The sequence below is a fragment of the Falco cherrug genome, chromosome 8 (assembly GCF_023634085.1).
Source record: "Falco cherrug isolate bFalChe1 chromosome 8, bFalChe1.pri, whole genome shotgun sequence".
NCBI classification, from domain to species: Eukaryota; Metazoa; Chordata; class Aves; order Falconiformes; family Falconidae; genus Falco; species Falco cherrug.
Window position 1 is genome coordinate 55,178,281 of NC_073704.1, and position 13,590 is coordinate 55,191,870.

The following is a 13,590-nucleotide window of genomic DNA, read 5'->3' on the forward strand; positions in this document are numbered from 1 at the left end:
ATCATAAATAATACAAGCTAAGCATAAAAATAATACGTAAACTTCCTAAATGCTTTGCTTTTGGTTTTTCATTTGATGAAAACAAACTCCTTGGGGTTTTAATAGAAGCTGATTTAACTTAAAGAAACTTTAGTTACCAGTGAATGTACAAAAGGACATTTTTATTGAGTGGTACCAAATTAGGGTTTTCTAATAAGTTTTAACAAACTTATTTAATAATACTAGCTGAAATATGACATTGTGATAATTCAGCTGTTAATCGTGCTGTGTTTGTGAAGGACAAGCTTTCATTATTGTTTAATCCATTCTGGGTTCTCAAAATTTGGTGTCCTTGCAGTAGGTTACTGTTCTTTTTTCATTACCACATGTGGGACTTTGCCACGAACATTCAGCAGTGCTGAGTAGAATGTACTTGCCAAATCCTCTTTAAACATTGCTTATCTTCATGTATAGTGCAGTTACTCTGAGTTTTTGCAACCGTATTTTTGCAGCTTTACAGCTGTGTCTGGTGCTCAGTGCCATCATGCTTATGCCTGCACAATTTCTGTTGACTTCACGAGCACATGTAACATTGGGAAGAATTTGAGCTGAATGTTATTGGCGGTTCTTCCTGGCAGATGATATATCAGAAAATCAAATATTTCCTGTAAGGTTTGTACGGTACACCATAATATAGTACGTGGCCACTAGGTTTTCACTGTCTTAAAGTAACAAAAACCACAGGCATCCTAAATAAGACTCATGCTTGTGCTATTACCTAAGCATAAAAATACTAAGTCTGGTTAAATGCAGGGAAGACAGTCTTTTCACTGAATAATTCCCATTCTAAGAGCAGTTCTGACTAATAAGTGGTTTGAGGCAGAATAATTTTTATGGAGTCCTCAACTGGTTAAGAAATTGACTTCATGTGAGAGATGTTACAAAGATATATAATCTTGTACAACTATGAGCTGATTTAGCTTATTTTCAAGAACAGACTTTGGTGGGGTTTGGGACATAGGGGTTTTTTTACTAGAAATGCCTTTTAAATATTTATTAGTGTCTTTTAAATATTTATTAGTTTCCTTCTCCTTCCTGTTGCTTAGGATTGGTTATTATAGATGGGAAAACTTACGCATTTATTTCTGTAGAAGTCTACTTTTCCAAAGACTTCTAAGTTTTTGGACTTGAGGTAGAGAAGGATCATAATTACATTTGAGAGAGGGGCAATAGCTTCTTCAGATTTCATGAATGATCTCTCCTTTTTTTCCCCATGAAGGTCACTTTTTTTTTTTTTTTTTATGATGGGACACTTTACACAATTAGTTATTTTCTTTTTGTCATTTTTGTTTTCCTGTTCTACATCATGTAAGTTTCATTAAACTGACCAAAATGTCAAAAAACACTTTATGGTGTTCTTGAGTTAGGATGAAAATACACTTCAGCGGCAACTTACACCATCATGTATCAGTTGTCCTCATAATGATGATGTTTTTCCTATTAAAACGGATGAAATGCTATTACCTAAGCATAGAAATGCTATTACCTAAGCATATAAAAAATATAATCTGTGTTTTTATAGATCAAATTTATTTCAGCCATTTGAATTATAAACATTATTTGGAGGGCGGCTTTTTTTTTTTTAATTAACTGGCTATTGAATATGTTGCAGAAATTTCTCTTAAAGTTAAAGTTCATATAGCTCGTGCTATGCGGAGACTGTCCTTCTGTCATTAGATGTTGAAGTAAACTTAGTTATCCTGAAGTAATTACTAATTTTCTGGGCTTTAAGCCCCATAAATGTTAGTTCAGTGCCCTTCATTGTAGTTCTTGAACCACCTTTGAAGTATCATTAGGAGATCTGGTTGTATGTTCATAATGTAGGAAATTGTTGTATTATATAATCTCTGTTTTGTTAAAACATGGATTTAGAGAAACAACATTTATAAAAATAAATTGTCGGGTTTGTTTTCCTAATTTTTGTTTTGTTTTGCTATGCCAGAGAATTTAACTGTTTTTTATTAAATACGTCTTCTGTCACTGCACTTTATAGCAGCTCTTCAGGCATCTCTTGAAATATTTAATTTCTCCTTCCCTTCAAGACAATATTTTCAGCAAATACTAATTCATCACTGAAATAAAGCACACTTCTGATTAGTAGATTGGTTTTTACTACAGCTATTTATTAATAAATTTCTATACTTCCTTCACATCTGCTTCATCCTCAGATATTTGTACATGTATGTGATGTACCACTGCCTCAGAATCAGATGCTCATACTCTTACAAAAATGAAATATATAAATGTCTTGGAGAAACAGGCACAGAAACATTTCAATAAACATTTAACTAATAGGTTCTTGCTTTATTACTTCTATCGATAACAACCTCATTAAAACCCACGATGGTATCTGACATTGTCTGCTTCCTGGATGTATACTTGCCCCTTTAAACCTCCATTCTGCAAGTTGTTTGGTGTTTGTTCTCTGGTTTTTTACTCTTAAGTATAATTGCTTTTCATCTTGCAGGTTACAGATACATCATGAAATAAATGGAATTCTGAATTGCAAATTTTCATGTTTTCTTTGCAGAGGTTTTGAAGATGTCAGCAGATATACCATTAAACATTAATATCAAGGAGCCCCGATGGGATCAAAGCACTTTTGTTGGACGAGCCAGTCACTTCTTTACTGTAACAGACCCCCGGAATATTTTGTTATCTGATGCCCAGCTGGAAAATGCAAGAAAAATAGTGCACGATTACAGGTATGGCATTGATCACTTCCACTGCTGGCCCCAAAAAGTCCATTCAATGATGAGTCCATGCTTATATATTTAAAAGGAAATATTTAAAACTCTCTATTCATTGCACCACTCTTTCTTCTTATTACGGAGCTTGAAACACTTTTTTTTAAAAAAACAAACAAATTTGCTAATGAATGGGGAAATTATGTCATCTGAGAACGCCTATTAAGTATTCTGAAATACAGAATTGTCTAATTCTGAAAATAGGTAATAATGACAATAGAGTTTAAAACTGCCTCTTAGGTGTTATGTTTTTGGGAGAAAAAAAGTTTCTTAAATACTTGCAAAGTAAATTTTCAAAGTTTCATGCTAATGACTCCAGAGATTTTAGCTCTACATTTTAGGTGTAAAATCTGGTACAGGTTTGAGTAAGTGTGGTGCTGGATATATTGACTCAGCCACTATAACCACTGCCAGGAGTTTTGATTCCTTTTATTTCACCGGTCCATTTAAAAGCTGAAAATCCACAAGCTTATTATGAAGCTAGATTAACTTAGTATGAACATCCCAAAATCCTCTGATGCCCTATGTGTCACTGGAGGTTGCAGTGTTTTATAACAGTTGTGTTTTTTGCTGTTGTCTTGTTTTGTTTTTTAACTTGTCCCAAGACAAGGTATTGTGGCACCTGGCTTGACAGAAGATGACTTGTGGAGAGCAAAATATATCTATGATTCAGCCTTTCACCCAGACACTGGTGAAAAAATGGTCTTGATTGGCCGAATGTCAGCTCAGGTACCCATGAACATGACTATCACAGGTTGTATGATGACCTTTTATAGGTAAGTGATGGCAGTATAACACATAAAACATTTGTCTACAAATTAGATAAGTGAAAATCAATGTTACTGTCCAAAGAGCATTTTAGAAGATTTATAATAATTATTTTAAAATGTAAAATTTTGCTTCCTTTTCTCTTTTCTCTCTGCATTCTCTCACACTATTAATGGTTTCCTCTAGAAGTAGTTGTGAGATAAGCCCTTAGCCCCTCTCCATCACCATCCCACTTTTCCTCAAACTGGGAAGGTTGAACGTTCCAAAATCCCATCTGTGTAGGAGTGCTGTGTGGAGGACAAAGAGGAGGAGATACCTGGGAATTTCTAACCTTAAAGATCTGGCATGTAGGATGTTCTGTCTGCCAAGTGAGTACTCAATATGCTTCAGTCCATCAGTCATCAAGTTTCTCCAGCTCCTGTTTGATCTTTCCATTTCTTGCATAGTTCTTGAATCACCAGTCCAGGGAAGTCCACAGCAGAATCCACTATCATCTGTTAGTAGACTCCACATTAGAAATATTTTCCTGACACAATGTTTTGTTAGCAAGAAGTGGTGGGAGGTTCAGAGGAAACAACAGTAGTGGTTTTGATGCTGAGATGTTACAAATTTTTGACTCGCGCTCCAGAAGGGCACAGCTATTTTGAATGGTGCATATATACATGTGTGTTTTAAAAAACAGTCAAGAATATGAATAAAACCATCGGTACAGCTGCCCGTTCACAAGCACTTCTTACTCTTTTATGCATGTCCTGTTATTATCTATAATACTTAGGGCACATTTGCATTATTGGTAGTCACACAACCTAGGTTGTGTATTAGCCTTGAAGATGTTGGTTTCTTTGGACCAAACCCTCAGCAGTGCAGACAGGATTGTGTAGATGTCCTTAGATGATGCACTGTAGCTTCCATCTTACTGCACATCACTGTGTTCTGGTTATTGCTGGACACTGGAAGAAGCAAATTCCTTGTCATACTGCACACCCCAGAGCCCTCACAGGTAAGGCAGTGTGAGTCATGCCTAAGCTTTATAGCAGGCCTAACATCCTCTGCACACTGGTAGCAAGGGAACAGGAGATGAGTCAGGAGAAGAGTTGTACGTGCACAGGAAGAAAGGAGGAGGAAGAACAGCAATAGTGACAGAAAAAAATCCCGCCAGTTTATCACTGTTACTTTGGCCTCTCATTCAGATACTGGAAACCAGAGGGAGTAAGGACACGCTTTCAAATCAATTTTTTGCAATTTTGCAAAGAAATAATGTATCTTCCCATATCAGTACCAAAGCCTCATGATAGACACCCACCTTCTGCTCTAGCATCTCCTCTTTGCCTTCATTGGTACAACTACCGTTTCTTCTTTAGCACTTTTAGTTTCCATCTCAGCCCTCCAGTGAGAACCACATTCCTGTTACAGTTACTGCTTGTGTTACTAAATAATTTGTTGCTGTCTGTGTTATTTAATAATTGACTTAAGTATAAGCATTAAAGTCCTATGGAAAGTTATTTTACTTAGCGGGAAATAGTTTTCAGTAGCAGCTGTTATTTTGGGGGGCATGGTTCCCCTGACTGAAATTCTGGAGGAGCAGAATCTTCAGCGGTGTTTGCACTGGGGGCAGTTTGTGGTCCGAGTACACAAACACTTTTTCCCTGGTACATTCTCCTAGCCTCCAAGTATTTGTGGATCAGGAGCTTTCTGATCCAGAGGTAGGGTTTTATTTAATAGTCCTTTGTGGATTTCTTTTTCATAAGTTCATCCCCTTATTTAGATACACTACTAGTTTGAGAGAAAAAGCATTCATCTCTCCACAGGACAGCCCTGTACACTGTGAAACAAGTTGACTGGCATTTGTTACTTACCAGCATAGCCATTTGTAAAATTATTATGATTATATATTGACAGGGACCACATTAGCTTGTTAAATGGGAACTCTGCAACTTGAGCAGAATATATTTTTTCGCTGCCCACCACCCATGCTTACAAGTTAGTACCTCTTTGTCCTAAAGACAAAATGTCTGCATACTGGCCATGGCATAATTTATGAGGATTCCTTGGAGCTCTCTTTTTTTTTTTTTTTTTTTTTTTTTTTTTAAATTGATGACTGATCATATGGTTCATGCTGTACTGAACCAGATTAACTTCTGTGCTGTACATGTGCTTGTTAAACATACAGATGTTTTCATGAAAATAATTTTTCATTTTGTAATTAATTGTCTTTTAATAGAGTTCTACATATGACTGAATGTTTTAATGTCACAGGGATTTATTAAAGCAATGGCATCATATTAGCTTTCTGAAGACTGAGAGGATAAACCCTGTCTCCTAAAATCTGCCTCTCAGTCACTTATGGAGCTTCCAAAGAGAACTAGCAGACTGTAAAGCTATAATAACCCTGGAAATATATTCTAGAAATTAGTGTTTCATATTTCTCTGTGTGTTTTTTAGAGAGGCTTGCCCTAATGCTTTTGTTATTACAACAACCCTTCACCCCAAGTGAACTTTGCTTTTGAATTACATGCTTTTGAGTTCTATTCTTAAGAGTACTTTCATTATCAAGACACGATTACTGCTTGCACTGGCTTTTCTTCATTTGCCATCATTTTCAACTGTGTTTCTAAAAATAATAATAATAGTTTCTCTTTTCAAGAACGACACCAGCGGTGGTTTTCTGGCAGTGGATTAACCAGTCCTTCAATGCCATAGTCAATTACACAAACAGGAGCGGTGATGCCCCGATTACTGTCAGGTCAGACACTGAACCACTTCTGATGACTTTATAAGTTGTTCTCTGATGTACTGGGACATGGTTGGGCTTTAAAGTTGGAGATGGTAGAGGGATAAGTTTTTTCATCTATGCTAATTATTTGATATGCACAGATGAGAAGCCTGGGAATGATAGAGGCGAGAACTCCATTTCTGTCATTAAAGATAAGCCTAAGCACCTTGATCATAAGCGTAGGATTTAATAGGAGTCTGTGTTGCATGGCTCAGTCAACCATTTGAAAGTACCTCAGAGGTTTGGTGTTATACCTGGATATTTCTAAGCTGGTATTTCATGTGGACCTTCAGGTGTCTCTGTGCCATCCTATCCGTGCCCTGCAGTACAGCCCACCACACTCTGTGCTTATTTACAAAAAAGAGGACCGACCCTTCAAGGAACTGATCTGCACAGTATTCAGTTCTACTTGAAGGCAAAGAGAGAGTCTAAATAGGTGCAGAAAGCTGGAAATCATGACTAGGAAAATGTGATTGCAGTGCTTGACTTTCTGGTTTTGAAGCTGACTTGCTTATAGATGTCTGGGAGAAAATAGTGGATTCAAGGATATACAGGCGCATCCTAGCTGGGAAGTATGTGAAGTATGTTTCAGGGCAGATTGGGTTGGATTTGGGTGTTTGCAGCATAGCTGGTCTGCCTGTGTGCGTTTTGGTACAGTTGATTGTAGACATGGCCTTAGAAATCCAAACTGATTTTATTAGTTTAAGCAATTAAGAAATTAAATACAGAACTAAATCCTCAAGGTGCTCAGTCAGACACATGAGAAAACGCTGAACAGATAGCAATGCAGAACCAGCACAACCTGATTCAACGTTAAGATGTTGCTTGCATGTGATTTTTACTGCTGTGAAAGAAAAGTGTTTAATTTAGTGTCCCATTTGAATCTTCCATCCACATGTTATTGCAGTATCACAGAAAGGTCTACTTCTTAATTTCTTGGGGGGGCATAACTACATGTGTAAAACATAAGTTTTTTTGAAAGTGAGATAAATGTAGTTGTGCATGCACAAACGTTTTTATTTTTGTTTCAGCCAGCTGGGAACAGCCTATGTTTCTGCTACCACAGGTGCTGTCGCCACAGCTTTAGGACTTAATGCACTGACAAAGGTATCGCTGATTATTTTTTTTTCCATTCTTAACTAGACTTCGGTGTTCTGTCGAGATGCTAACAGCTCACTTCTTCTGTGTATCTTGTGTCGTGTTGTGCACAGCTCCTAGCATGGAGTTGCAATGGCCCTGTGCAGCTCCCTTCTTTAGATCTCAACCTTATTTTTGCCCCATGTAGATGGTTTTAAATGTATTTCAAGCAGCCTATCCTCCTCATATATGTATCAAACAGCCTTGTGTTTTGTTAATACAAACTGCAACTAATAAGGTACCTTTTTTGCAGTTTCTTTTTTATATGTCAAAGTATCTAATAGTATTTGAAAGTTAATTGGGGTGGGTATGTAATTAGAGCAACATAGACTCATTATCCCGTGAACTGTATAGGTGTGTCTTTAAGGTGCAGTATCGCTTCTGCAAACGTGGACATTACACTGGCTGAAGAACTTGTAAAGAGGTGTCTCTCTCTACATGCGGAAAACTCAAATTATTTAAACAAGTGCACAACACAGTCAAGAAAAAAAAGACCAACAAGAACGTGTTTTGTACCCCACTGCTTCGGCTTTAGCCTACTGGGAATGGTATAGCATTGAGAAGTTATTTGAGAGACTATTCTAAGCAGAGTAATTCAGACTATACAAGCCACTAGATGCATAGCCTCCATAGTCAGTGCCTGTAGATGCAAAGCAGCTGGTATGGATGTTGCTGGCTGTGACCTTGCCAGCAGAGACAGTAAAGTTGAGGCTTGTTTAATGTTGCTGTTGGGCTGACGGGCATGATCAGGAGGTGGCACTTCTCTGCAGTGATGCTACTAAATTAAGATTGTTTTTTCCGGTCTCCTGCCACTGCTCACTCTGAGAGAAGTATTTATGACTTTTGTCTTGTTTGTTTGTTGTTTTACCTCTGCCCCACCAGTGAGTTTGCACTGAATTTTAATTTAAAGGAATTTAATTAATTCTGCATTAATTAAATTTAATTTAATTTAAAGGAAATAAGTCATGTCTATCGTTAGCACAAGAAGCATTTTAATACGACCATTAGGAAAGAAAATGATTGTGTAAATTTTTTTCTTTTTTCTTTTTTCTTTTTTTTTTCCCCTCTCTTTGTGTTTTACAGCATGTCTCACCTCTTATAGGGCGGTTTGTTCCTTTTGCTGCTGTTGCTGCTGCTAACTGCATTAATATTCCACTAATGAGACAAAGGTAGGTAAAAGAACAAAGATCACTCATTCTAGAAGAAAGGATGTTACCGAGTTTTTAGATCAGCATGTTACTAAACAATGCACACTATATATCTTTAGCTTGTGTCAGGACATTGGAAAAACCTCATGCATGATCTTGTTTTGATTGGTTGATTGATTGATTGTGACAGGTATAAAATAGAACATCCTCATTCTCTTCAGATAAATATCCATAGAATTCTTCAGTCTCATCTCAGAAACTTGATCACATGGACCCTTTAGTACAAACTCCGCTTTGGAAAAATACAGCCATTTCAAAAATGCAGCTTCAGATCCCACATGCAGAAGGTAGTCACAGAAGTCAGGCTGCGCGGTTCTGTGAAATCATCTGACATTACAAAAATACGCACTTTCTGAAAAACAAGATTCCATGTGTATTCTGCTTTGACTAGGACTAAGAATAGAAGTGGAGAAAAACAAATGGAAAGCATCCCCTTATAAACACAAGGTTATGGGCAGAAAAGGGAATATTTAAAGTTTGTATTAACAATAAAATTCAAGCCATAGTAGTATTTTACCTCTTATAAAAGATGATGAGAAGAATAAAGGCAGTCCTCAGTATATCTGCCTTTCTGTCTGCTTCTCTTTCCCCTAGAAGTTCTCCCTAGTATGTGAGTGTAACACCTAACACTGCACTTCAGCAAAGGATCTAATAGAAAGTAATAGTTACAGAAATTTAGTTTGTTTTCTGTGTCCATTTATACTTTCAAATATGTTCTTAGTGGTTGCAATGAAAACTCAAACTGGAATGCCAGAGGGGAATTTCCACAAAGGTTTCTGGTTCAGTTCAGTGAAACTAGTCTTCCCATATTCCCTGTGGTGTTGTCTGTCAGAAAGGACAAACTACTTCCCAAGAAGTCCAGAAAATTCCTCTTTTCTGAATTGCTTTTTGAAGGAACCTCTCTCTTCTGTGAACTACAGAAATAACGCATCTCCTTTCTTCCTGCTTGGAATGCACATGACCAGGCTTAAACAGCAATTGCTGTTACAGATACTCAGCTGTTTGCTTTTCAGAGTATTTTACCCCAGATCTTTTCTCTGCCCTTTGAAATTTTTGTGCCAAGGAGTGTTACAAACAAGCTACCTTGGGAAATAAAAGAAAACCCATAATTCTTATAATTGAGAATTTTAAGGAGACAAAGATGAGGTGACAGGAAAGGTGAATAAATGCATGTCAGTCACTGATTTATTTTTGCCCCCTGTTCAACAGGGAACTCAAGTTTGGAATCCCCATCACGGATGAGAATGGAAACAGACTGGGTGAATCAACAAAAGCAGCTCAGCAGGCAATTACCCAGGTGGTTATATCAAGGATTCTTATGGCTGCTCCTGGCATGGGTAAGAATAGCTGCTGTCATGTGCAGCTCCTGGTTATCAGTTTGTAATGTGAGGGAGAGATTAAATTCTGTATAAGTGATTTTTCTCAGAGGCCAAATTGTCTTACAGTTATGCAGGCAGCTTTTACGTTTCTGTTAAGAAGTTCCACAGAGAAATGTACATTTCTTACTGTGAAAACATCCACAGTGTTACACTGAGGTGCAGCAGAAAAGCACCTGGGATGCTTTTGCAGAAAAGATACAGGTAGCAAAGGAATGGTAGCAAATTCTGCTTGAGTGGCATTGTTTTAGTGAAGAGTAGGTGCCTTAACCAGTGCCAGGGTACTGAGCTCAGGTTTAGTTACATGTGAAATTGGGAGAGTTTAGCTCTGTAAAATACCAATCCAGTATCTTGAATTGGCAATGTGAAAGGAAAGCTCAGTGAATGAGAAAAGGATGTGAAAATTGTATTGGTAAATCTTAACAGAAAATTAAAACAAAGTGTCTTTTCCTCCAAGGTTAATTTTTTTTCTCATTTGCAGCAATTCCTCCCTTCATAATGAATACATTGGAAAAGAGAGCCTTTTTAAAGGTTAGTCTTAGATAATCTTTGTATATGTATTTAATATACTCAGTTAGTATTTTCATGAATTTGAAATACTTTGAGTCTTCATATTTGGCTCCCAAACACTCTTAGGAAGACGTCACTGCAGAGTGTGATTCATAGCTGTTGCTTTCTTTATGCCTTTCTTAGAGAGGGATAGCTTGGTTCTTTATATCACAGTGTAAAATAACTTTAAGAAAATATAAACTTTTTTGTTATTTTTATAATTGTTCTTAAAATGCAGAAGTCCTCCTAGTAAATAAACCTTCCTTGTACTGAGACTTGGAATACAGTTGATAAGAAAAAAATATTGAAAATTTTAATTATTTTTTTTTCAAGATAGCAATAAGGAGGCTTTGCTTAGCTGCTGTAGTAGCAGTTTGACTTTGGAAACAATAATGATAGTAAAAATCTCTTTTGAAAATGGTCCTTTAAAATTTACTGGATGAGCAAGTGCAGAGTAGGCATAGAATGAGCATACTTTGTCAAAGATTACTTATGTCCCGTATTCTGTTGATGCTAATGTAGTGTGAAGTCAAACACCTGGTGTTAGTAAATATATAAACTAAATCGACATTATGCACTGTGTGCACATGAGAGGGTAAAGAACAATAATGAAATTAATTATAGGGTTGTCTAACACAAGAGGAATAATATTGAGATGAGGAAGTCTATAATTCTTTACCAGTAAAGGGAGTTTCATCTTCACCAGCTGGTATCACTGATTTACTTACCAAGTAGCTCTGGGCAGTCTCAGCCTGGGGTTCCCACGGGTACCCGGAGGCAGTCTGTCTCCTTCCTCATAGAAAAACCTAGCCAAAAGAAAACATGGTCTGAGTCTCCAGACCCTCCCTTGGAGAAGTGGTTTGGGTAGGGACTGGGAGGGCGAGCAAGGGAGGTTGCCTGAATTTGTTTGCCTAAGATAAAGTTTTCTAAAATATTAAGATTCTATTTCTTATTATTTCTGCCTTTCTTTTTTCTTGTGCAGAGTTAATTACCCAGTTACATACACCATTTGAAAGTGCTTCTGTATATATAAATGAGGCATTGGGAAGAGGTCCCAAGTGTCTTCCAATTTTAAAAACTGTTTTTCCGTGAAATGCTTCGCTTCTCCCTTGTTAACAAAAAACACTAGTGCTCAGAATATAAAAACAGGAAATGCTGGACTTTTGGAGGGAAAGTCAGTGTGTGCTGCTTTTATCTCCTGAAAGAAATGAGACTGCAGCACATCCAAACACACTATTTGTCTGCAGCATAACGAGTCCTATGCTGATTTGGCTAATTCTTAATTGCTTATTTCTTTTGACCCATACCCTGTTTGCAGAGTAGCTTTAAGCAGCTTGTGATACTGTTATGTTCATGAGAATGTGTTACCCAGAACATTATCCGTTGTTTAAAAAAAAAAAAAATCATAAATTTCAAGCAAAAATTAAATGTATTTGACATGAGAGAAATATCACAAACACTATCAGATCAACTGGCAGATTCATGACATTTGTGAAGAAATTGCAGCAATCCTCAGGGTCTGGAGATAAATATCTATTGTTTTTGTGTGGTGTAATCAACATAAGGGTGTTGTGAATTTTTCAGATCAGCAAAAATGAGCGATTTCTTCAGTGACTACTCAGTGGTCTTTGGTACCATCATGACCATTTATGCTCACCTGTTCTTCCCCCTCAGCCTCAAAGACTGTGAGTTCAGGTGAAACACTGCTCTGCAGGTAGTCAGTGGTAACACTTGGTAGAGAATAGTATTAAAACCAATAAGCTGCATTTTTAACAAGCAGCTTCTGCATGTCTTCTTGAGGTTTCAGAAGCACCATCCCATTTGAACTACTCCAACACCATCCACATCTTTACTAACTCATTATTCTTAGCCTTTGCTTCGCATACCATCACTCTTGAAAATAATTCTTGTATGCTTGTCAAAGCCTATTAACACACAAGGCCAGAAAACGGGCAAATGGTTATGAAATAATGAAGAAAATAAAATGGTGTTCTGCAGTAAGAGAGAAAGAAATGCTTCTGGAATGCTGGTCTCAGCGATAGCAGGTTATCATGTTCTGATATTTGAAATAAGATGTAGGTTATGTATTAGTAATGTATTCATCCTCCATATTCCAATATTGTTTTCCACAAGGACATTTTGATGGTAATATTTAGTATGAATTAACAATATTCCCAAAAGTTACTGCTAGAAAATGACTCAAGAGGTTTTTTTTAAAACACAAGCACATGCCTGAAAAAGAGTGTTTCTTGACTTGAAAAAATATTTTTTATATATATGTGCTCTTGCTATAGGCTTTAGCAGTGGCTTTGGCTGCCATTTATGCGATTATGCAGTGTAGAAGTTCTTCATTAGGCTGTATAATGTCTGTGTTCATTATCCCTTCCAACATACACTTGACTAGCTCTTCACACAACCAAGTTACTTCATCTGCTGCAGCAGGATCCATAAACAACCTTGCTCTGAGGCACAGCATTTTATAATTTATTTTAATTACAGGTAACCTTTCTCCTAAGGAAAGAAATTATTTTTTCATAGAAACTTCTGAAAATTCTCATCAACACTGAAGTTTTAATTTATATTACTACTCTTACAGGTTCAGCTACTGTTTCTCTCCTGTTCTACACACTGTATTAACATTCAGGTTGATTACAGAGATTTCCTTATATATCCTTAAAACAACCTCCTTGGAGACAAGTATCTGTTGGTTTTGTGTGGTGTAATCAACATAAGGGTGTTGTGAATTTTTCAGATCAGCAAAAATGAGCGATTTCTTCAGTGACTACTCAGTGGTCTTTGGTACCATCATGACCATTCATGCTCACCTGTTCCTCCCCCTCAGCCTCAAAGACTGTGACCTTGGGGTCTCTTAGTCTGCAACTAAAATCTGTATTCAAAACTAGAACAGAGAGCCTTTTTTTTTTTTTTGTAAGCATCATTCTTGAATGTCTGATGCCTTAGAGTCCTCCTTGCATTCCTAATTTAACTGTCAT

General features: G+C 37.0%; 1 protein-coding gene across 14 annotated transcripts in view; it reads left to right on the forward strand.

The window, feature by feature from the left end:
• Nucleotides 1-13,590, forward strand: part of SFXN1 (sideroflexin 1) — a 47,323-nt gene that overhangs the window by 22,307 nt on the left and 11,426 nt on the right. For 12 of the 14 annotated variants that reach the window (XR_008733563.1, XM_055718638.1, XM_055718639.1 and 9 more), the window contains exons 2-8: nt 2,570-2,744; nt 3,392-3,562; nt 6,199-6,297; nt 7,359-7,434; nt 8,548-8,633; nt 9,882-10,009; nt 10,530-10,579. Coding sequence is in view for 11 of the 14 variants with exons in the window: in XM_055718638.1 (XP_055574613.1) it covers nt 2,581-2,744; nt 3,392-3,562; nt 6,199-6,297; nt 7,359-7,434; nt 8,548-8,633; nt 9,882-10,009; nt 10,530-10,579 (774 nt within the window). In the remaining 3 variants the exon portion in view is untranslated. Of the gene's footprint in view, nt 1-2,569; nt 2,745-3,391; nt 3,563-6,198; nt 6,298-7,358; nt 7,435-8,547; nt 8,634-9,881; nt 10,010-10,529; nt 10,580-12,181; nt 13,451-13,590 lie in introns of all 14 variants that reach the window. The other 2 variants (XR_008733562.1, XR_003559155.2) reach the window with 1 other exon arrangement.